Consider the following 21890-nt stretch of genomic DNA (forward strand, 5'->3'; position numbering starts at 1 on the left):
TATAAACACTTAAAAGTAATCGGAATTGAAAATGCTTTTATCATGAGGATATTTAATAAATATTATCAAGGTCAAAGCTGGAAAAATCACATCTAAGATATGAGGCACCCTCAGCTGCACAAAAAAATTATATTCGTTAATTTATATTTAGCTTCTTTAGACCTAAAGTAAATGTAATGAGGGTTGGAGAACATACCTGTTGTTCAGCAATCAGAGATGTTCGAACATTCTGCATTTCTTCATTCTTTCTTTTCTCTTGCTCTTCAAGTTGTTCTAGAAACTTTGCTTTTTCTTCCTGAAGCTTTTCTTGAAGTTCAGCGACTAGGCTTGAAGAATCTTCTCTGGTAGATTCAGTGGCAAGACTTGAAAATTAAATGAAGTATTAAACTTTTCCCCCAAAATAACATATAATCATGAATATATCAAATGCCACAATTCGCTGACATCAGAAAGGCTACGTATCTTCCTTAAACCTAACAATAATTAGGAGATATTTCTGGGTAACCCTCCACCCTTTTTATCTACCAACTGGAAGCAAGTAAGAGGGGAAAGTGCCAGATACTGACACCAACATGGCTGAACGACTATGATAACCGTATGTGATAAATTCAGGATAACCTGCTTCTACCAGTAAGTGGGAATGTTCTCAATATAAAAATCAATATGCGTCTCAACTCAGTTTCAAATTTCAGTTCTGCTATTCCTACAACTGTAATGTACATGACACAGATAAAAAAAGAAAAAAAAGAGAAAGAAAAAAGAAACCCATACGTGAAGATCACGTACGTTGAAAAGACCTTAATTTTTAAAACAGGTTTTGGGTCATTTTGTTAGCTAATGAATAAATAACCCAAAACTACAGGCGGGCTTAAATGTTCACAGTAAATCCACGTATTCCTAATTCATACTCATCTCCCTCGAAATTAGCTAACCCCTGACGGGTTGCTGACAAAGCACCCGAGAGAAGAGAAGAGGAAAGGCGAAGAGAAAAAGCACAAACACAAGTTAGTAAGCACTGTAACTTCTGATACAGAAGTGAATTTTGTCTGTCTTCAACCCAATAATCTTGTACCTCAAAAACCTTTGCCCATGAAGCAGGTAATTAATCCCACCAAAGGAGTCACAAATATGTTAAAACCACAGGAAAAAGGCTGCCGTCTTAGCAAATATTCCCACACTATTTTGGTGACCAAATCAACTCAACTCATTGCTTTAAATGTACACTTACACAATTTCAAATGACACTTTAATGTTTCTGGAATGACGAGGCATTTTACAACCAATGTGGATATTGAAATTGTTTGCTCTTACTTATTCCTGATGTAATTTCATAATCTATAAAATTATTATACAATTAATACAGCAATTGACAATCAGACAAAAACTGTTCACTGTGATTCTTTTAGTCATACTTCCAAATTTACTGATAAAATCTAGTAATTCATATGAACTTGGTCCCCATTTTCTCCTAAGAGATGGTTTTAAATGAGCAAACATCAAGTATGAAGTTAGAGACATAATATTTCTAACAAAGTCTGACACTTCTTAGTTTACAGAAAGGCTTCAACTGGGGAAACACTTAATCCGTAATATAGTAAAAAGGGATAAGGTAAAAGATTTGTTTTCAAAGTTTTCCTTTAGGGCTAGACGACAAAGGGGTACGGAAGGTAAAAACTGTAGCACAGAAAAAAACCTGACAGGCTATGTAAAACAAAGGATTAGGGAGAAAACAGAATATAAATGTGGACTCAACATACCAAGTGTTCAGGATTAAAATTAGGTATACGCAGAGTTTACATATTAGCTTGTCTTCAACAGTGCTTGTCTAATAAAACGTTTTATGTTTTTAATTAAAAAAAAAATTTTTTTTTTTTTTTGAGAGAGAGAAAAAGAGCAGGAGCCGGGGAGGGGCAGAGAGAGAGGCAGACACAGAATCCGAAGCAGCTCCAGGCTCTGAGCCGTCAGCACAGAGCCCCACGGGGGAATCGAACTCATGAAATTCGAGATCACGACCTGAGCTGAAGTTGGACACCCAACGGCCCCAAACCTTGGGGATTTTATAAGTACAATGTAAAGTCATTAAAGAATTTTATCTAGAGAGAGAATGATAAAATATAAATTCAGGTTTGTGAAAGACTTCTGTGAGGATATTGGTCAGAACACTGGAACACAGTAACGAAGTATAAAGGAGGGAAGGTTCAGCATGAGAAAAGATTCTGGAAGCGGGCGACTCTCTCCAGAGCTCGCATGGGCTCCTGGGGAGGAGGGAGCCGGCCCCGCAGCGCACGACGCACAGCCGCGGTGCAGGGATCCCCAGGGCGCGCCGGGCGAGAACGTTGCCCTGGCCGAAGTACTTCCGGAAGACGGTGTATTGCCTCCCCAAGGACCAGAGACCCTACAGGTGCCAGCGAAAGGCTTTCCATTGGCGGGGGACAGAGGTGCACCCAGAGGGCATATAGCTTTACTGCTGCCTTTGGAGGTGCTACACCACAGATTCTGTGCACTGCGCAGGCAGTGGGACTGTTTTTCTGCGACGAAGGACATCAGACACAGCGTGGAGAGGCTCTACTCTGGAGGATGGGGGGCGGGGCAGTGTGGTGTCAGGTCCTTGAAGATTTGAGTCTTGAATCCCAGCTCCCTGCCCTGCTATTCCGTAGGGCTGCCTCAACAGCAAGGGGTGTGAGATCGCCCCGTCTGGGACGAGAGACTGTGGCGGTGCCGTTTCCCCCCAACGACAACACCGCAGGACTTCAGAGAGCAGCCCGGTGGCCCATAATGGAGGACGGGCCACTTACACCAAACCCTGCCCCCTGTGCCTGGCAGCCGCGTGTTTACTTGGGCAGGGGTGACTCGGGGCCAGCGCACAGGGCCTCTCCTGCAGAAGACCGGCACAGAGAGCACTCCGCGGGCACAAAGTGTTCCGAAAATCCAGTGCTTCGAAACGACACCTGCAGTTCTGGGGGAAACAGGACCAGGCCTACTGGGTTTTGTTTTGTTTTGTTTCTTCTTTTGTTCTTTTGGAATCAGGCTCATAGTTTTTTGTTTGTTGGGTTACTTTTTTTTCATTTTTTTTTTCCAGGCTTATTTTAACAAACAAATCAAAGCATACCTATTTAAAAGTCCAAACCCGCCCCAGGACAAGCAAGGAGGAGCTCTGCACAGGACTGACCAGTGGGAATGAGCAGCCAAAACTCAACAGCAGAGTGCACACGGTATACGCCAGAAACTCTTCCTGAAGTGCCAGGCTGGGGGCAGTGTATTCCCCCTTTTTAATACGGCATTACTCTCAGGTGCAGAAAACATGACAAGCTTTCGAAACACACAAAAGACAGACACGCAGCCCAAATGACAAGATGGAGGAATTCTCCCTAAAAGAAAGGTCAAGAAGAAATCAAAACCAGAGACGTGCTCAAAACAGATATATGCGATATATCTGAACAAGAATTTAAAATAGCAGTCATAAGACTACCAGCTGGGCTTGAGAAAAGTATAGAAGACACCCGAGAAAACCTTGCTGCAGAGATCAAAGACCTAACAACTAGTCAGGCTGAAATAAAAAAATGCTATCACTGAGATACAAAACTGACTGGATAGTCACAATGACGACTGAAGAAGCAGAGGAAAGAATAGGTAACACAGAAGATAAAATCATGGGAAATAATGAAGAAAAAAAAACTACTGGATCATGGGGAGCCTTTAGAGAACTGAGTGACTCCATAAAACAAAGATTATCTGTATCATAGGAGTCCCAGAAGAAGAGCGGGAAAAAGGGGCAGAAGGTTTATCTGAACAAAGTTTTAGCTGAAAATTCCCTAACATGGGGAAGGAAATAGGCACTCAAGTCGAAGAGGCACAGAGAACTCCCCTCAAAATCAACAAACACAGGTCATCACCATGACATATTGTAGTGAAATGTGCAAGATACAAAAATAAAGAAAGATTTCTGAACAAAAGGCCCTTAACTTACAAGGGTAGATACATGAGGTTAGCAGCAGACCTGTCCAGTGAAACTTGGCAGGTCAGAAGGGAGCGTCAGGAAATTGTCAACGTGCTGAATGCAGAAAACATGCAGCCAAGAATTCTTTAGCCAGCAAGGCTGTCATTCAGAATAGAGGGAGAGTTAAAGAATTTCCCAGACAAAAACTGAAGGAGTACATGACCACTAAACCAGCCCTGCAAGAAATTTTAAGGGGGACTCCTTGAGAGGAGAAAAAAATAGAACAAAACAAAAAGATCAAAAGTAACAAGGACTAGACAGGACCAGAGAACATCACCAGAAATATCAACTCTACAGGTAACACAATGGCACTAAATTCACAGCTTTCAATAATCACTCTGAATGCAAATGGACTAAATGCTCCAATCAAAAGACACAGGGTATCAGAATGGATTAAAAAAAACCCCAAGATCCATCTACATGCTGCCGACAAGAGACTCATTTTAGACCTAAAGATATCTGCAGATTCAAAGTGAGGGGGTGGAGACCATCTATCATGCTAACAGTTGTCAAAAGAAAGTCTGAGTAGCCATACTCCTATCAAACACACTATATTTTAATGTTTGTTTATTTTTGACAGAGAGAGAGACAGAGCATGAGCCGGGGAGGGGCAGAGAGAGAGGGAGACACAGAATCCGAAGCAGGCTCCAGGTTCTGAGCTGTCAGCACAGAGCTCGATGCGGGGCTCGAACTCACAGACTGTGAGATCATGACCTGAGCCAAAGTCGGACGCTCAACCGACTGAGCCACCCAGGAGCCCCAAACACACTATATTTTAAAACAGAGCCAGCAACAAGCGATGAAGAAGGGCATTATATCATAATTAAGGGGTCTGTCCACCAGGAAGATCTAACAACTGTAAATATTTATGCTCCCAACTTGAAAGCACCCAAATACATAAATCAATTAATAACAAACATAAAGTCAATGGTAATAATACAACAATAGTAGGGGACATTAACAATCCACTTACAGCAACTGACAGATCATTTAGGTAGAATGTCAAGAAAGAAACAATGGCTTTGAATGACACACTGGGCTGGATGGACTTAACAGATATATTCAGAACATTTCATCCTTTTTTTTTAAAGTTTATTTATTTATTTTGAGAGAGAGAGAGAGAACACATGCAAGTGGGAGAGGGGAAGAGAGACAGAGGGAGAGAGAATCCCAAGCAGGCTCCGCACTGCCAGCATGGGGCCTGAGGCGGGGCTTGAACTCACGAACCACGAGATCATGACCTGAGCTGAAGTTAGACCCTTAACTGACAGAGCCACCCATGTGCCCCTCAGAACATTTCATCCTAAAGCAGCAAAATACACATTCTTCTTGAGTGCACACGGAACATTCTCCAGAACAGATCACATACTGGGTCACAAATCAGCCCGTGACAGGTACAAAAAATTGAGATCATACCATACATGTTTTCAGACCATAACATGATGAAACTTGAGGTCAACCACAAGACAAAGTTTGGAAAGCCCTCAAATACATGGAGGTTAAAGAACATCCTACTAAAGAATGAATGGGTTAACCAGGAAATTAAAGAAGAAATAAAAAAGACATAGAAGCAAACGAATATGAAAACACAACAGTCCAAACCCTTTGGATACAGCTAAAGCAGTCATAAGGTGAAAGTGTATTGCAATTCAGGCCTAGCTCATGAAGCAGGAAAGGTCCTAAGTATACAAATTAACCAAAGGAGCTAGAAAAGGAATAGCAAACAAAGCCTAAAGCCAGCAGAAGGGAAATAAAGATTAGAGCAGAAATAAAGGCTACAGGAACAAACAAAAAAACCCAGTAGAACAGATCAACAAAACTAAGACCTGGTTCTCTGATGAAATCTTAGCAAGACCTACCAAAAAAGAGAATGACCCAAACAGATAAAATCACAAGTGAAAGAGGAGAGATCACAAACACCACAGAAATACCAACAATTATAAGAGAATACTATGGAAAATTATATGCCAACAAACTGGACAACCTGGAAGAAATGGACACATTCCTAAGCACTCACACATTTCCAAAACTCAAACAGGAAGAAACAGAAAATTTGAACAGACCCATAACCAGCGAAGAAATTGAATCAGTCATCAAAAGTCTCCCAACAAACAAGAGTCCTAGGCCAGATGGCTTCCCAGAGGAATTCTACCAGACATTTAAAGAAGAGTTAATACTTATTCTCAAACTCTTCCAAAAAAGCTTCCAAACTCATTCTATGAAGCCAGCATTGCCTTGATTTCAAAACCAGACAAAAACCCCACTAACAAGCAGAATTACAGGCCAATATTCGTGATGAACCTGGATGCAAAAATTCTCAACAAGACAGCAGAAACTGAATTCAACAGCAAATTAAAAGAATTATTCACCATGATCAAGTGGGATTCATTTCTGGGCCACAGGTCTGGTTCAATATTCCCAACTCAATGTGATATACCACATTAATAGAAGAAAGGGTAAGAGCCATATGATCCTGCCAACAGATGAAGAGCATTGGACAAAATACAGTATCCATTCTTGATAGAAACCTCAACAAAGTAGGAACAGAAGGAATACACCTCAACATCATAAAGGCCACATATCAAAGACCCACAGCTAATACCATCCTCAGTGGGGAAAAACTGAGAGCTTTTCCCCTATGGTCAGGAACAAGACAAGGATGCCCACTCTCACCATTACTATTTAACACAGGATGGGATTCTTAGCCACAGCAATCAGACCTCAAAAAGAAATAAAGGGAAGACAAATCAGCAAGGCGGAAGTCAAACTCCCACTATTTGAAGCTGCGTGATATTCTACGTAGAAAACCTGAAAGGCTCCACCAAACAACTGCTAGAATACGTGAACTCAGCGAAGTTGCAGGATACAAAAATCAATGTGCATAATCTGTTGCATTTCTATGCACCAATAATAATAGAAAAAGAAAGAGCAGTAGAAAAAGAAATCAAGGAATCAATCCCATTTACAACTGCACCAAAAACAGTAAGATACCTAGGAATAAACTAAAGAGGTTAAAGATGTGTAGTCTGAAAACTACAGAACACTTATTAATATTGTTAAAATGTATTACCCAACGCAATCTATACATTTCATGCAATCCCCATCAAAATACCACCAGCATTCTTCACAGAGCTAGATCAAACAATCCTAAAATTTGTATGAAACCACAAAAGACCCTAAATAGCCAAAGCAATCCTGAAAAAGAAAAATAAAACTGGAGGCATCACAATTCTGGATTTCAAGCTAGATCACAAAGCTGTAGTCATCAAGACACTATGGTCCTGGCACAAAAACATATGCAAACATATGCCAACACATGCATATGCCAACATATGCAAACACCACACACACACACACACACACACACACTCTTTGCACTTCCTGTGTACACAGGTGTATGAGAAAGCCCTTTCCCCTTAAAAATAAGGTATACTATTAATTTTTCCCAGTTACATAGGAAGGAATGCATCTTATTTTAATTTTGCATTTCCTTAATCCCACGTAGACTGAAAAGCTATTCGCATGTTAGCCATTTGTACTTCTTCACTGATATGGCTGTTTATATCCTCTGCCCATTTGCCTAACGGCTTGCCTTTTCCTTACTGACTTGTGGGAGTTACATTATGGATACAACCAATATCCTTGTGTCTTGCTGCTGCTTCCCACCGTCCCTCCACGATGCCTCTGGCACATGTGCAACCAACCGAGTGGTGGAAAGCAAGGAGGTGTGCTGGGCTGTGTCATCGCCTCAGCATCATTTCTTCTCACCGATTTCCTTTCTTTTGTTTTAAAAGTTTATTCATTTTTGGGGGGGTCAGAGAGAGGGGCGGGGGGGGGGAGAGAGAGAGAGAGAGCGAGAGAGTGTGTGAGTAGGGGAGAGGCAGAGGGAGAATCCTGAGCAGGCACTGCGCTGTCAGCACGGAGCCCAACGCCGGGATCAATCTCACAAACCGTGACATCATGACCTGAGCCCACACTGAGGGTCGGGGGCTTTAACCGACTGAGTCGCCCAAGTGCCCCTACTTATTTTTTTTCAAATGTTTCTTCTGCGTGACAGAGAAGCCTAGAACTGCACCGTCCAGAAACTCCTTCCCAGTTAAGTTCTGAGTTCAAGTTTGCCAATGATAGACGAGAAAGAGTCTGTCACTCTCCAGAGGTGGCTATGGCTAGATATGGGGGCTACGTAAGATTCCGAAGGGTTTTCCAAGTGAAATGCCTGCAATGGTGCCCCACTAGGCAACTGATGTGGAAGTCTCCAAGGAACTGTAGCCATTTCCTTTTTTTTTTTTTTAATGTTTATATATTTTTGAGAGAAAGAGCAAGCAAGGGAAGGGGTGGGGGGGGGGGGGGAAGAGAGGACCTAACAGTCTCTGTGCTGTCAGTGCAGAGCCCGATGTGGGGCTCGATCCCAGAGCTGAGATCAACAGTCAGATGCTTAGCCAGCTGAGCCACCCAGGTGACCCTGTAGCCATTTCCTGACGAGCCACCCACTTTTGGTGCTTCCGATGGCTTTGAATCCAGATTTCCAGGTCTTCAGCAGCAACTCCCTTACCCCGTCCCTCCCTTAGGTCTCCCCAAATTCACAGAAGTTCTCATTTTAATATATAACCCTTTAATCCTGGAGTATTTAAGAGATTCTGTTTTCTAGACTCAATCCTAACAGACACAAATATGATCCTTGGGGGAAAAGAGCATAAAGACAGCAATCTGGAATTGGATGCTCTGATCTGCAGGCAGTCGTGACCTCACTGCCAGCGGGACACGCACTCTGGGAGAATAGGGCATTCCAGGGCCTAACAGCTGACACCTATAGCTGTCTGGCTCAGTGGCTCAGGTGGCTAAAGGTTTTAGAGACGCCATAGCTGTCCCCACCGAATCCCACCCAGGTGTTTTGGCCAGCAGCAGCAGCCTCTGTTCCCTCATCTAAAGATTAGTGTCCCCTTGCCCCAGGGTCCCATCTCAACAAGCTGACCCCTCTCAACCGGCTCCCCTACTATTTAATTACTTCCAGACCCATCTCTACTTTCAAATCTCCAGATCCCAGGCGAGTTGAAAATCTAACCAAGGAGGAAGTCCAACTGCAAAGTTTCCATTTATTTTGGTAGCAATATAGGGAACATGTATGGGAATACATCCGACAGGAGTCTGAAGGGGAAAGGCAAACATAGGGATAACCGAGGCCACAATTATCTGTACAGCTACAATAATCAGAGACTCTACATTCAATGTTAACAGTTTACTTCACTGCCTGCCTGACACCTGGACCTAATGGCCAACACTACAAGAGAATGCGATGCGGAGAGGAGATATTCTAGACTACAGGCAGGCACACAAAGGCGGGTAGGCCAGATGCAGCTTTTACCCGTTGGTGTAACTCAAGTTTTACTGCAACGCGGCCACACCCAGTCATTTATATGGTCTCACTTGCCTCTTGCCAGGTGAGTAGCGTGGACAGAAACCTTATCGAAGGGTTACAATGGTGCCAACCAGTCCCTTTATCAACGATTCTCAAAGTGTGATCCACGGAACCCTGAGGTGACTAGAACACTTTCAAGGGATCAGTAAGAGCACAGCTATTTTCATAATAATACTAAAATGACATGTCTCTTATACTTTGCTGTCATCTGTACATGATAAGATCGCTGACCCCTTAGCATAAATTAAAGACAATAGTGCCAAACTGTACTTTTAGTCACTGTTTCCTTTCCATCAAGGCAGTCGAAGCGATAAAGAAAAAGGCAGGTTGATTTTGGAACATCCATAATGTGGTAAAAATTGTCACTATCGAAATCTGACCACAGAGTATGCACTTTTTAGTGTCAGGTGTGACAAAATGAGAACATATAAAGCCCTTCTGCCGCTTCCAGAAGCGTGTCTGTCTCACGGAACAGTTCTTGTATGACTGTTCTGGCTGTGTGAATTTGGCTGCTTTTTTCATCCTATACGATTTCTATTTGAAAAATGACAATCTTTGTTATTTAAATTTGAGTTTTCCAACAGACATTTTTTTTTTCACAAATGACCCACATGAGTGTGTTACTTCAATGAACACCTGACAGAATTTACCAGTGGTAAAATGTCACTCTTTAAGAATAAATTAAAATTTTAGAAAATTTGGGGCACTTGGCTGGCTCCGTCAGATGTTAACTCTTAATCTTGGGGTCATGAGTTCAAGCCCCATGTTGGGTGGGCATAGAGAAAATGTAAAACTAACAACCCCCCCACCGTGCCCCAAACCTTAGAAAACTTGTATCTGCCACTATAAGTTTGAGAGCTTCCTAGCACCTAAGATCTTTTTCATAAAATTGGTAGGTATATTAACATCTGATTTTTCTGTCAATAAAATATGTCAGTATTTACAAGATCCGTTTAACTCCGGGAACCAGTGGTTTTCAAATGACCAAAATCATGCATGAGTAAAACATCCACTCCAAGTGCAAGACAGATCGTTCAACAGATATTAGCAAGTAACAGTAGGAAAAAAATCCACTTGACAGTTTAATATTCCATACTGAAACCAATGTTTAAGAAATCATCATTTGTTGGATTTTTATTTAGTATCAAAGAAATATTCACAAGCATCTGAACAAGCTCTTGAAATATACCTCTTTTCCAGTTACATGTAAGTGAAAGGCTGAATTTTTATCACCCGTTAATCAAAAGACACCGCAACAGATTGGACGCAGAAACAGGAGACTCCATTAAGCCAAACATTAAGGAGATCTACAAATGTATAAACACAATGGCACTCTTCTCACTAATTTTCATCTTAGAAAACGGTTTTTAAAGAACAAATTTCGTCTTGAGGAGGACACCCAAAGAATGATGGTGACAGGCACCGTGGAAGAGATTTATTATTTGTACCCTGGGAGGGTCCAGAGAATGTACCCTTCGCCAAAACTTTGGGAAATTCGACTTCAAAAGGCTCTGTAGTGGTACTCCGCAGGACAAGGAGAGCAGAGTGAGGCGAAATCGCTGAAAATCAATGACCTTAACGGGAATGACAAGACTCTGGAGGGGTGGAGGCCGATCAGCGGCACTTAACCAGACACACGATGTGGGGCTGTTATAGACAGCAGTGCTGGAGCGGCAATTAGAAGGTCTGACCCAGAAACACTCTGGTGCTGGCTGTTCGCAGGGCTAAGACAGAATGGGATGATCAAGGATTAAAACTTCAAAAGCCTGTTTTGTTTGGTTTTGTTTTTTTACAACTCAGTATCTGCTGCTCAGAGAGCTAATTAAAATACAGAGAATCACTACCCCTCACCCAATCCCAAGACCTGAGTCAGTCACCAACTACAATGCCAAAGTTTGATATTATGGTCTCTTTTATAGTCTTTAGCATAGGGACCTGTGCCCACTTCTCAGGCTGACTGTGTACTCTGGGTAAGTAATTAACCAACTCTGGAGGGACTAATGAATGCTGGCTCTGAAGGGGCTCGAATGTCACTGCGGTCCACCAGGAGATTATGGACAGCCAGGTGATACATGGAGCTTGGACCCAGTGGGTCCCTTACATCCACAATTTACAGTGGAACAGACACAAAAGCAACTGTTGGAGATACCCTGTTGGTTCCCTTATTTACGGAATGGAGACGTATCATGGTGAAAAGCCAAGTCAAATCCCTAAAACCGCCTCTCGCTTCACATGATATAAGGGAGATATCTACCACATTCTTATTCAACTTAAGTGTGTGTCCTGTAGAAAACGCACAAAAACAATGGATTCTCGTCAATTCGATCAGGCAGTGGCTCCAAGAAAACAGTTATTCCACACGTGCCCTCTCTGCTGTGGCAAATCAGCAAGGCTACCACTACCTGACACGGAGCTACTGACTTAGTGATTTCTTTCCTCTTCGTAGCTCTAAGTAGACACCGGGGCTGACAAACTCCTTTAAAGGGACGGGTGAACATTTTCGCCGGATGACCCGTCACACCTACTCAACTACGCCAAAAGCAACCACAGGCAACAAACAGGTCAAGCAACGGGTATCTGTGTGTTCCGATACAGCTGCGTTTACAAAAACAAGTGGTGAGCTGGATCCCCACAGGCCAGTCTGTCAATCCCTAGTATAGACCCCAAGAGTCCGTCAAATTTCACCTACAGCAACAGCAATACGCTTCCAATGTCTTATCGTCTCTGGATTATACCAATTCTCTAGTCCTCTGTTAAAACCACGCTGGCAGGGATATTGGTCTTCTGGCGATTCCTCAAGATATCACACTAATCTGAGAGGTGGGGAAAAAGAAGAAAAAAAACAGATCACACCAATCCGATACAGTTATGGCATTTATGCACCTTGGGCCAAGCAGGCAAAAGCGGCAACCACCTGAGCTACCAGGGCAAGGCACACGTGTGCCAGAAGGTGAGCGATAAAGCAACAGATGAAAATTCAGCTGCTTGTTGGCACGGTGAAATTTCTAAGCGCCCGGTGGTCTGATCACGTGAGCTGCCCCCTCTAAGGTGAAGGGCCAAGCTGCTGCCAGGGGAGCATCTCGGAATCCTGCAGGCAAGACGCACCTGGGTATGCCGCTCCGACTCGTTTACGGGAGAACCTGTGAGGCTCCCCGGTCGGTAGAAGGCCCAGAGCGGCGAGCAAGTCGCTCGGCCCCTCGGGCCACGTTTGCCAGAAGACGCCTGAAGTGTCGGGAGCAGAGATGAACACCGCACAGGGCTTTTGGCGAGGCCGATACGAGAAATCACAGCTGAGACCCTTAGAATTGTGAAGCGCACCCCCAGCTCCCTGTCGTAAAGTGACTGCGGCTTGCTGCTGGGGCTGTGCAGATTGACAGACTGGCCACGGTCCCCCAAGCTACTGGGTGGCCTGAGCTGACCGTCGTCAAGCGAACACTTGAAACCACAGGCTGGGCAGACACAGCAGTCTTCTTTCAGAAGACAGGTGTGGCGTGCGTGAGAGCCAACGAAATACGGCACAAGTAAGAGGCTCCGGTTCCCAAGGTGCCTCCTCCCGCTACACTGCCTCTCTCCCCCTCACCGCTCTGACATTCACCAGGAGCGAAAAAAACTGGCAGGCCTGGTTTCATCAGGATTCTGCAAAATGCACTGCCACGATTCAAAGGTCCAGTTGAGGTACAGAGCCCCACTGAGGAGTGGCTCCGAAGAAGAGTAGAGAAGGGAAAGTTCCCAGCGGCAACATGTCAAACAGTGTACCCGAAGTTAGCTGGGAGGAGAAATGGTCAGGGGTACAGATTTACGCTGCTTCACGGAGACTGGTCAAAGGCTCGGCTGGATAGTGAGGGACTCGGGAGAAACTAGATTGAAAGCTGGTGGGAAGGTTTCTGGAAAAGAAATATCACACTCTTAAATGTGCAGGATATGTAAGTATGAGATTAGGTTCTGAGTATATTCTGTCCCGCTGTGAGGAACCTCTTGATTCTCAGATGGGCAAGGTGAGCATTCTGTGAGTATCAATCAGTCCTATTCAAAAGGTTCACGGACAACTATCCACAGAGGCGGGAAGTGAGGTTACATATGGGCTCGGTAACATGGATTTCTGTGCGTCTAGTAACCAGCAGCGAGCCCCCGATATGGCAGTGCTCATTTGGGAGACCAGCCAGCTACCTGGTGGCAGGCTGATCCCACGGGACTGTTTCCGTCATAAAAAGGATAGTAATCTGTCTTCACAAAGACAGTTTATTACTCTCCGAATGGAACTACCTTCCATGCCCGCAGTATTTCTGAACATACCCACCATTCCGGAACAGACAAAAGGCCTTATTCACTGCCATGATATTCTACTAGAATTGCTTCTGAACAAGGAGTTTCATTTTACAGCGAAACATATGTAGCCATGGCCTGTAGCCCGTGGAAGTCACTTATCTTACCACACAGGCCAACCCTTAAAACAGCTGGGTTGATACAACTGTGGATCACTGCACCGAAAGCTCAGTTAGGGTACCAGACGGGCGGCATTCTGAATGGCCAGGCTGAAGGATGCAGTGCGCGCCCTGAACCACAGACTACTTTGTGAAACGAATCCTCCCACAGTTAGAACACACAGGCTGGACAACCAGGGATGAAAACTAGAATAACTAGTATTTCAATGAGCCAAGAGCAAAAATTTTGCTTCCCTTCCCTACAACTCTGGACCCTGCCAGTTTAGTTCCCTGCAAAAGAATTCCTTTGCCAAGAGACAGAACCGGGGCCCCAGTGAACCGGAAGCTTCAACCACCACATGGACACCTAGGGCTCATCGCAGCACGGAATCAACACACAAAGAAAGAAGCTGCATTATGTACTGATACGACTGAACTTATCAACGGGAAACAGCTGCTCCTGCACTGTAAGGGCAGAGGAAGATGCCTGAAAGTCAGAAGCTTTCCTAGGATGTCTCTTGGCACTGCTGTGTCCATTGAGAAACAAATGAGCACCTACATGAACCGCATTACAGGAGGAACCATTAACGGCAGTCTCTTCAGGCCAAGAAGTGAAATCAGCGGAGGTAACGTCTAAGGTAGAAAATGGAGTGCGGAACAGAAGGAAGCTGCAAATACCTACTAGAGTTGCAAGACTAATTAGAGAAATAAAGACTACCATAATTAAACCTCTACATATTGGATCAATTTTTTTTATCTTTATTCCCCTTCTCTCATTATTTTACTATGTAATGAATGTTGTGACAATTGTAGTTAACCCTGTATTTCAGTATTTAACCTACAGAATATCAAAGAGAGATTAGGTCTGTGCAGAGAGAAACATGAAGAGCTCCAGGACGGCTAAAATGACAGAATGAGTCTCACGTGTCGAAGAGGGTGAGGCTATCGGAGGTGATGTGAGGGACATAAGCTGAATCACGTCCAACAGAAACCTGACATTTTAAGTGTCTCTATTTGGAATCAATATGGGTAGAGACAGGAAGGCTCCCCTGAGTTGGAAATGGGAGGTATACAGTGCTGGACTGTCATCATTCTGCCACTGCTCTCCCTCCTCTTCTAGAATCTCATCCGCACTGTACTGCAGAGAGGCTATATTTCCGAGAATCCCCTTCTAACTGCAAGTTTGCCAATGAAAAGAAGTTAGGAAAAAAACTTCAAATAAACCAAAAGAAGGAAATCAATGAATTAAAAAAGGAAGAAGTCCTTGAAAACACTTGAAATTTGCAAAACAATCCTTCTCTGGAAATCCAAGATGCTAATCCATTTTATTATTATTTTTTCCTATTTTTTAAAGAAGTTTATTTATTTTAAGAGAGAGTGCACACGCACAAGATCTGGAAAGGAGAAAGGCAGTCCAGGCTTACTCTCCAGAGGTGGGTGTACCCAAGATAATTTCCACAGGAGCTTCCTGTCAAGTGAGTGAGAGCGGCCCATTTTGTGCTACAGACTGAGCTGCATCACTGGGGCTTGGAAGAGATTCTGGGTCGCCACAGCAGCTTTCCAGTGAGCCGTGAAGAGCTATCAGCTTTGGTGGGCATTTCAGCATCTGTTTTCTTTCACCAGAGCTTTCCTTGTTTTTAGAAGCCATTCCCTTGACCTTAGCTCCTCTAGCCCCGTAAATGTTCGTGCAGGCCCTGATTCCTGGATTAAACCCTCCAATCCCCCCAGAATACGTAAAGAGTTTCTGTTTTCAAAACAGAAGGGGAAGTTGAACTGTAGGTCAATATATGCATATTACACAGCAGAAAGTCAATCACAAGAGACTGTAAAAGTGATCGGGCAAGAAACAGGTTAAAACATACCAGGCATACAAACCTATAAATATATTCACTTGGAAGAATTAGTGATAGAGCTCGTGGATAATGCTCCAGAAATTCTTTATTAGGCCATAAAACCCCTCAGTGGAATTTAAAGAGCAGAAATAACTGAAGACTACTTCTCTGGTCAAAAGGCAGTAACATCAGACAGGAACAATATTAAAAATGCAAAAAACCCAAAGCCCCCAAAAAACAACCCCCACTGTATAAAACCTGGAATTTAAAAACATTATCTTTTGAACCGCAGAGGGAATAACTGAACTTTAGTATGAACTTTAATATCAAGAAAATAACAATGAAACTAGCCCCAATTTAGAATTTAGCCTTTACTAAGCGCTGCTCAGAGGAAGGTGTTATCTTTCATACATACGCAACTTCTTAAAATGGTTTATTTACTTTATTTATTTACTTTGAGAGAGAGCGAGAGAGCACGAGCGAGCAGGGGAAGGGGCAAAGAGAGAGGTGAGAGAATCCCAGGCAGGTTCCGCACTGCCAGTGCAGAGCCTGATGCAGGGCTCGATCCCACAAACCGTGAGATCACAACCTGAGCCGAAATCAAGAGTTGGGATGCTTAACCGACTGAGCCACCCAGGTGCCACACACATCCACAATTTAAAAAGAAGGGAAAACAGTAATTTTCAACTGGAAGAAATTAGAAAAAAAAAACTTCACATAAACCAAAGGGAATTTAATGAATTAAAAAGGAAGTTGTCCTTGAAAACACTTGAAATTTGAAAAAAAAAAAAAAAATCATCCTCTGGAAGTCCAAGTGCTAATCCATTTTATTATTATTTTTTCTATTTTTTTTTAAGTTTATTTAAAATTTTATTTTTTTCAACGTTTTTTTATTTATTTTTGGGACAGAGAGAGACAGAGCATGAACGGGGGAGGGGCAGAGAGAGAGAGGGAGACACAGAATCGGAAACAGGCTCCAGGCTCCGAGCCATCAGCCCAGAGCCCGACGCGGGGCTCGAACTCACGGACCGCGAGATCGTGACCTGGCTGAAGTCGGACGCTTAACCGACTGCGCCACCCAGGCGCCCCTATTTAATTTGAGAGAGTGCACACGCACACATGTGCTCACGGGGGAGGGGCACAGAGAGTGAAGTGAGCGAGTGAGCGAGCGAGAATCCCAAGCAGGCTCCACACTGTGAGCAAGGAGCCCTACAAATCGTAAGATCAGGACTTGAGCTGAAATCAAGAGCCAGATGCTTAACTGACTGATCCACCCAGGGGCCTCATCAAGATACTAATCCATTTTACAAAGCCACTAATGGACTTAGGTAGTGTTATTTTTTAAATGTTTCTAAGAAACACTGACTATAAAAGTTTTTATTTTATAAAAATACCTGTTACTATATTTACCTAAGATATGTAAGTAAATCAAGGTACTGTGATTACACACACAATTAAAATTTGACTCGCCAATATTTTCATTCTATAATTACAGCCTAAAGTAATTCTTACCTTTTTGCTATTTGATTCTCAAGATGTTTAACTTTTTCTAATAACTCTTTCTCAACAGCTTCTCTCTCCAATTTAAACTCCTTTAGGGCAGTCTGAACAGCTTCTTCTTTTTCACAATTAAGCTTCTGAATTAACCGTTCTCGGTCTTGTTCCTGGCTCATGACAAATTTCTCTTTGTCCTTCTCAAGTTTCTGGATAATAGCTTCATACTTCTCCTCCTGCTGGGTGAGTTTTTCCTCTTTTTGCTTTTCAAGAGCACTCAATTCCGCATCCAGTTTACCCTGCAGTTCAGCTATTTCTTCTTTCAGGTTTTTTTCCACTTCAAATGCTTGGTGGTGCAAGGATGTTACTTGGTTTAATTCAGCTTTCAGCAGGTCAGATTCTTCTTCGTGTCTACTAATTAACTCTGAAATGCACTGATCTTTTTCAATGGTCATTAAAGTTCTTAGTTCTGCCAAGCCCACCTGGTAGCTTTCGTTATTATCCTGAATCTTTTGGTTGAGTTTACTTATCTCTGTTCTCAAATTTTCCGTCTCTTGTTCAAGGAGAGATTTTAAGGTCTCCTTCTGCTGGGCTCTGCTTTCTTCCAGCAAAATTTTTATTTCATCGGTTTCTGCTTCCTTCAACGCAAGTTCAACCTCTAACTTACATCTCACGTCCGACAGATCGGAAACTTTGAGTTTTAATTCCTGGAGCTGTTGTTCTTTCTCCTGGATAGCGGCGGCATGAGACTCCTGGATCTGGTCGATTCTGTGCTGATTCTCCTTCTTCAATTTCTCCAAAGACGCCCCGTGGTCGGTCTTGGCCTTCTCGACCTCCTGCATGTGCCTGGCGTGCAGAGCGTCCTCGAGCTCCTTGAGGTGACGCTGCTCTAAGCCCTGGAGCTCCGTCCGCAACAACTGAATCTTCTCATCATTTTCCACGTGCAGCTTCTGCAGGTCTTCCAGAACGGTCTCCCGCGAGTGTTTCAGCTCGTCGATTTCGCAGCTCTGAGTGCGCATGAGACTTTCCATCTCCAGCAACTTCTGATCCTTCTCATTTTGCAGGCAGATGACGGCTTCTTTTTCGTGTTTAACCAAAGCAAATTCGTTATCTTTGTTTTGTAAAACCTCCTCGAGGCACGCCAAGTCTCCTTTCAGCTTTTTAATTTTGTTTTCGTTTTCCTCGCTCTCCTTTCTGAGTGCAGCAAGTCTGTCTTCGTACTCACTTTTTAAAGACTGCAGTTCTTTTTGATGTTTTTCGTTTAGTGTCATTTCCAGAGAATATCTTACCTTTTCAATAACGTTTCTTATTTCTAATGCTGTACATTTTAAAGAATTTGAGAAGTCACACTGTCCTTTCTGGACAAATGTTCTGAAGTGGCAAAGGTCTTTCTTGATGGTTTGTATACTGAAATGCGAGTCTTGGGCAACAAGTCGGCACTTTTCCAACTGGACATTTAGAGAAGCATGATCTCCTAAATCCTCTTTCCCACATACAGTTGTATCCTGCATCCGTCTACTGTCTATTGCATTGATGACTGATGAATAAAGCGATTCCACCATCATTTCTGGACTCTGTGGATCACTTATAGGATTAGGAGATGACAAATTTTCTTCTATTACAAACTCATTCACAGCAGACATAAAATCCGATTCAGGACTTTCTGCTAATGAATCTAAGTCCAACGAAACTTGATGAATAGTCTGTTCTATGTTTGGATGAGGGATAGTTTCAAAATCAAAGGTATGTGCATCGATGCTATCTGGAGATAATTCTTCTAAGGGACACACCGCAGGACACAAGGGATCCTGAACGGCGAGCGGAGGAGGAGTTCTCGGTGAGGTAGTAGTTGCAATTCCTGCTGTACTTTCTATCCTTGGTGAGGAAGCCGACTGCGGGGATACCTGACCCATGGATGCCTGGAAGAGAGAGGGACAGGCTTTACAGAGCTACAGCAACAAAAACACGTAATACCAGTGAAGCAACCACTTGTAAGAACTTAATTTGCCTTTTGTTCACTCAGTAGATCTGTAATGGTCTGTGACATTTCATCCAAACTTTGTGCTGCTTTTACCAAATTGTGTAGAGCGAGTACATGCTGGTGTAGAGGTTCAAAATCACAAAGTAAGGGAACCCTGAAACAGAATGCAATTAAATTAGAGTTCTGATTCTGCAATGACAAGATGGATACCTACACGCAAATATGTCAAACTGTGTCCAAAATAACTACAGTATTAACATCCTCTTCAAATCAACCCCAGCAACAGCTTCAGGGGCCTGAGGCATAATCATTACAGTGATGAATTAGAAATCCCCCACAGTATACAAAAAGTCCGAGTAATTACTAGAAAAGAAATTAATTGCATGTAAGGCATTAATTTCCTTCTGTTTTATCTTCGTTTTCTGATCATTTGCATATTCCCTAGAAATCTCCTAAAGCAGCACAGGAAAGCCAGTCTATCATAATGCATTTCTATATTCGGGCATCTCCTAAGACTACTGGTGCTACTTTCCACAGCTCCAAAATAAGGAAAACATTGTAAGGGGATAACCCAAGTCAAAAACACTAATGACATTTACCTGAGGAATGGCTGAACTTCTGAAGGACAAAATGATTGCAGAAACTGTAGATCTTTTAATGAAATATCTGGAAGTTCACAGTCAAACTTTCGAGGCTTCTGTGTCTACACAAAACAAAACAAATCAACTCAAAAGTGACCAAAAGACATAAGAGGACAAACTCACGAATGCTTCTTTACTGTCATTAATTCCAATATAACAAAGAAGCAAACGTGCTACAAAGCCCCTACTAACATTTAAGGAATAGAATAAAACAAAATAAAAACAAGGGACTGTTCAATGACAACATGGTATACTATTTTCTGAGTCTCAAGTAACTGGGAACCATAAGCTGTTGGTGATTAACTGTCGGCACAGTTCCTTTCTCTCGTCAGCTTTTTAAAAATGGGGTAGCAGCCTGTCAACATTAAAGGAACACATCTGCGTCACTAGCACATAGGCTGTTCCCGAAGTTTTCTTTGACTGACAGCCTCACCATGAAGATCTCTCTAGCCCTGGCCCCATCTCTATGCCTATCGCTTACTAGCACGCCTTGTTGCTGTACTGTGAAAAGTTTTCTCCTACGTAACACTGCCTTGCTTGCCTTTCACTGATCTTTTTTCCATTACATTTTCAAATATAAACTCTTAGCCGATTTCAGCTTCTTTAAAAACAAATTAGATTTATAACATCATTTCTTTATGATATTGGCAAGCAATACTTTGAGAGAGAGAGAGAGAGAGAGAGAGAGAGAGAGAGAGGCAGGCAGCGTGTGTGGGGGAGGGGCAGAAAGAGAGAAGGAGACAGAGAATCCCAAGAGGCTCCATACTGTCAGGGTGGAGCCAGGTGTGGGGCTGGAACTCACGGAACGGTGAGATCACAACCTGAACGGAACCGAGAGTCCGACGCTTAGCCGACCGGGCCCCCCAGGTCCCCCCGAGAAATACAACTGTTAAAGTAACTCCAATTGTTGGATTCATTACCTAACCAGATTTAGAAATGTCAAGATGTTCTTCATTAAAGAGCGTGGGGAACCCCATTACATCGCTTATTCTTAGATATTCAAAATTGCATAGTTAAAGCCCTAAGAAATCCTGCAGTATACAAACATGGTTAACAGCTAAGCAGTGTATCTGAAGACCAACAAAAAAACCTACAGCATTTCCCGAACTTCTTTGCCCTGTGGAATCATTTTTTTCATGAAATAAAATGATCGATCCCCGGTAATCCTGGTTTCACAACACAAATGTATTTCTCATGGGTTCAATGAAGACCACCTCAAGAGCTAGCTACCCTCTTCTGATCTGTAAACAAATGAATAAAACAGGATGGAGGTGGTGGTGGTAGCAGTGGTGGTGAAGAGAATGAAAAGGGGAGAGGACAGAAGGACGAGAAGGGGCCGGGAAGGGGAGAAAAAGGAGGGGAGAGAGAAAGAGGAGGGGGAAGGACACGGGCAAAATAATAAGCAAATCTGTTCCTACCAATCAACAGCTTAACAGTATAGTATGGCTTATCCTCCTGTGTTATGAAAACCCTTGACTGAAAACTATGAATGTATCTTAGAGTTAAATGACAACTGGCTTTTAAAACCAAAACTGTTTTTACGTTGATAAAAAAAAAATCCTACATGTTTCTGAAAATCTCCCTCCTTCTGAAATAAAGGTTTGAACACATACAAAATATAGTCACGGTTAGAAAATATACACACAAGGGGTGCCTGCGTGGCTCTGTCAGTTAAGCGTCCGACTTCAGCTCAGGTCATGACCTCATGGTTCGTGAGTTCGAGCCCCGCGTCGGGCTCTGTGCTGACAGCTCAGAGCCTAGAGCCTGGAGCCTGCTTGGGATTCTGTGTCTCCCTCTCTCTCTGCCTCATCCCCGCTCACACTCGAGCTCACCCTCTCTCTCAAAAATAAACAAACATTAAAAAATAAATTAAAAAGAAAAAGAAAAAAGAAAATACATACACAAAAGGACGGGGGCCAGGAGTCCAATCCCTTAAACAGACGATTTCTTAAAAAGGACTTCCCTGTGTAAAGAAATGAACAACATGGTTATTTTATAACTTTCTATTTCGGGGGGAAAAAAAACCCTCTGGTTTTTAAAAAAACAAATGGACAATTCTTCATATTTGAATTTTAACAATGGATTCAACTCTACAGACCTTAAAAGCA

General features: G+C 43.0%; 1 protein-coding gene across 8 annotated transcripts in view; it reads right to left on the reverse strand.

Moving 5' to 3' along the window:
* The window catches only part of RB1CC1 (RB1 inducible coiled-coil 1), a 91694-nt gene that overhangs the window by 19742 nt on the left and 50062 nt on the right, over positions 1-21890 (reverse strand). For 6 of the 8 annotated variants that reach the window (XR_006198273.1, XM_042923715.1, XM_042923716.1 and 3 more), the window contains 5 exons: positions 21684-21745; positions 19741-19844; positions 19169-19295; positions 17179-19079; positions 197-362 (listed from right to left, as the gene is read on the reverse strand). Coding sequence is in view for 7 of the 8 variants with exons in the window: in XM_042923715.1 (XP_042779649.1) it covers positions 197-362; positions 17179-19079; positions 19169-19295; positions 19741-19844; positions 21684-21745 (2360 nt within the window). In the remaining variant the exon portion in view is untranslated. Of the gene's footprint in view, positions 1-196; positions 363-10532; positions 12227-17178; positions 19080-19168; positions 19296-19740; positions 19845-21683; positions 21746-21890 lie in introns of those variants that run through there. The other 2 variants (XM_042923719.1, XM_042923717.1) reach the window with 2 other exon arrangements.

This window comes from Panthera leo, chromosome F2 (assembly GCF_018350215.1).
Source record: "Panthera leo isolate Ple1 chromosome F2, P.leo_Ple1_pat1.1, whole genome shotgun sequence".
In the NCBI taxonomy this organism is placed as follows: Eukaryota; Metazoa; Chordata; class Mammalia; order Carnivora; family Felidae; genus Panthera; species Panthera leo.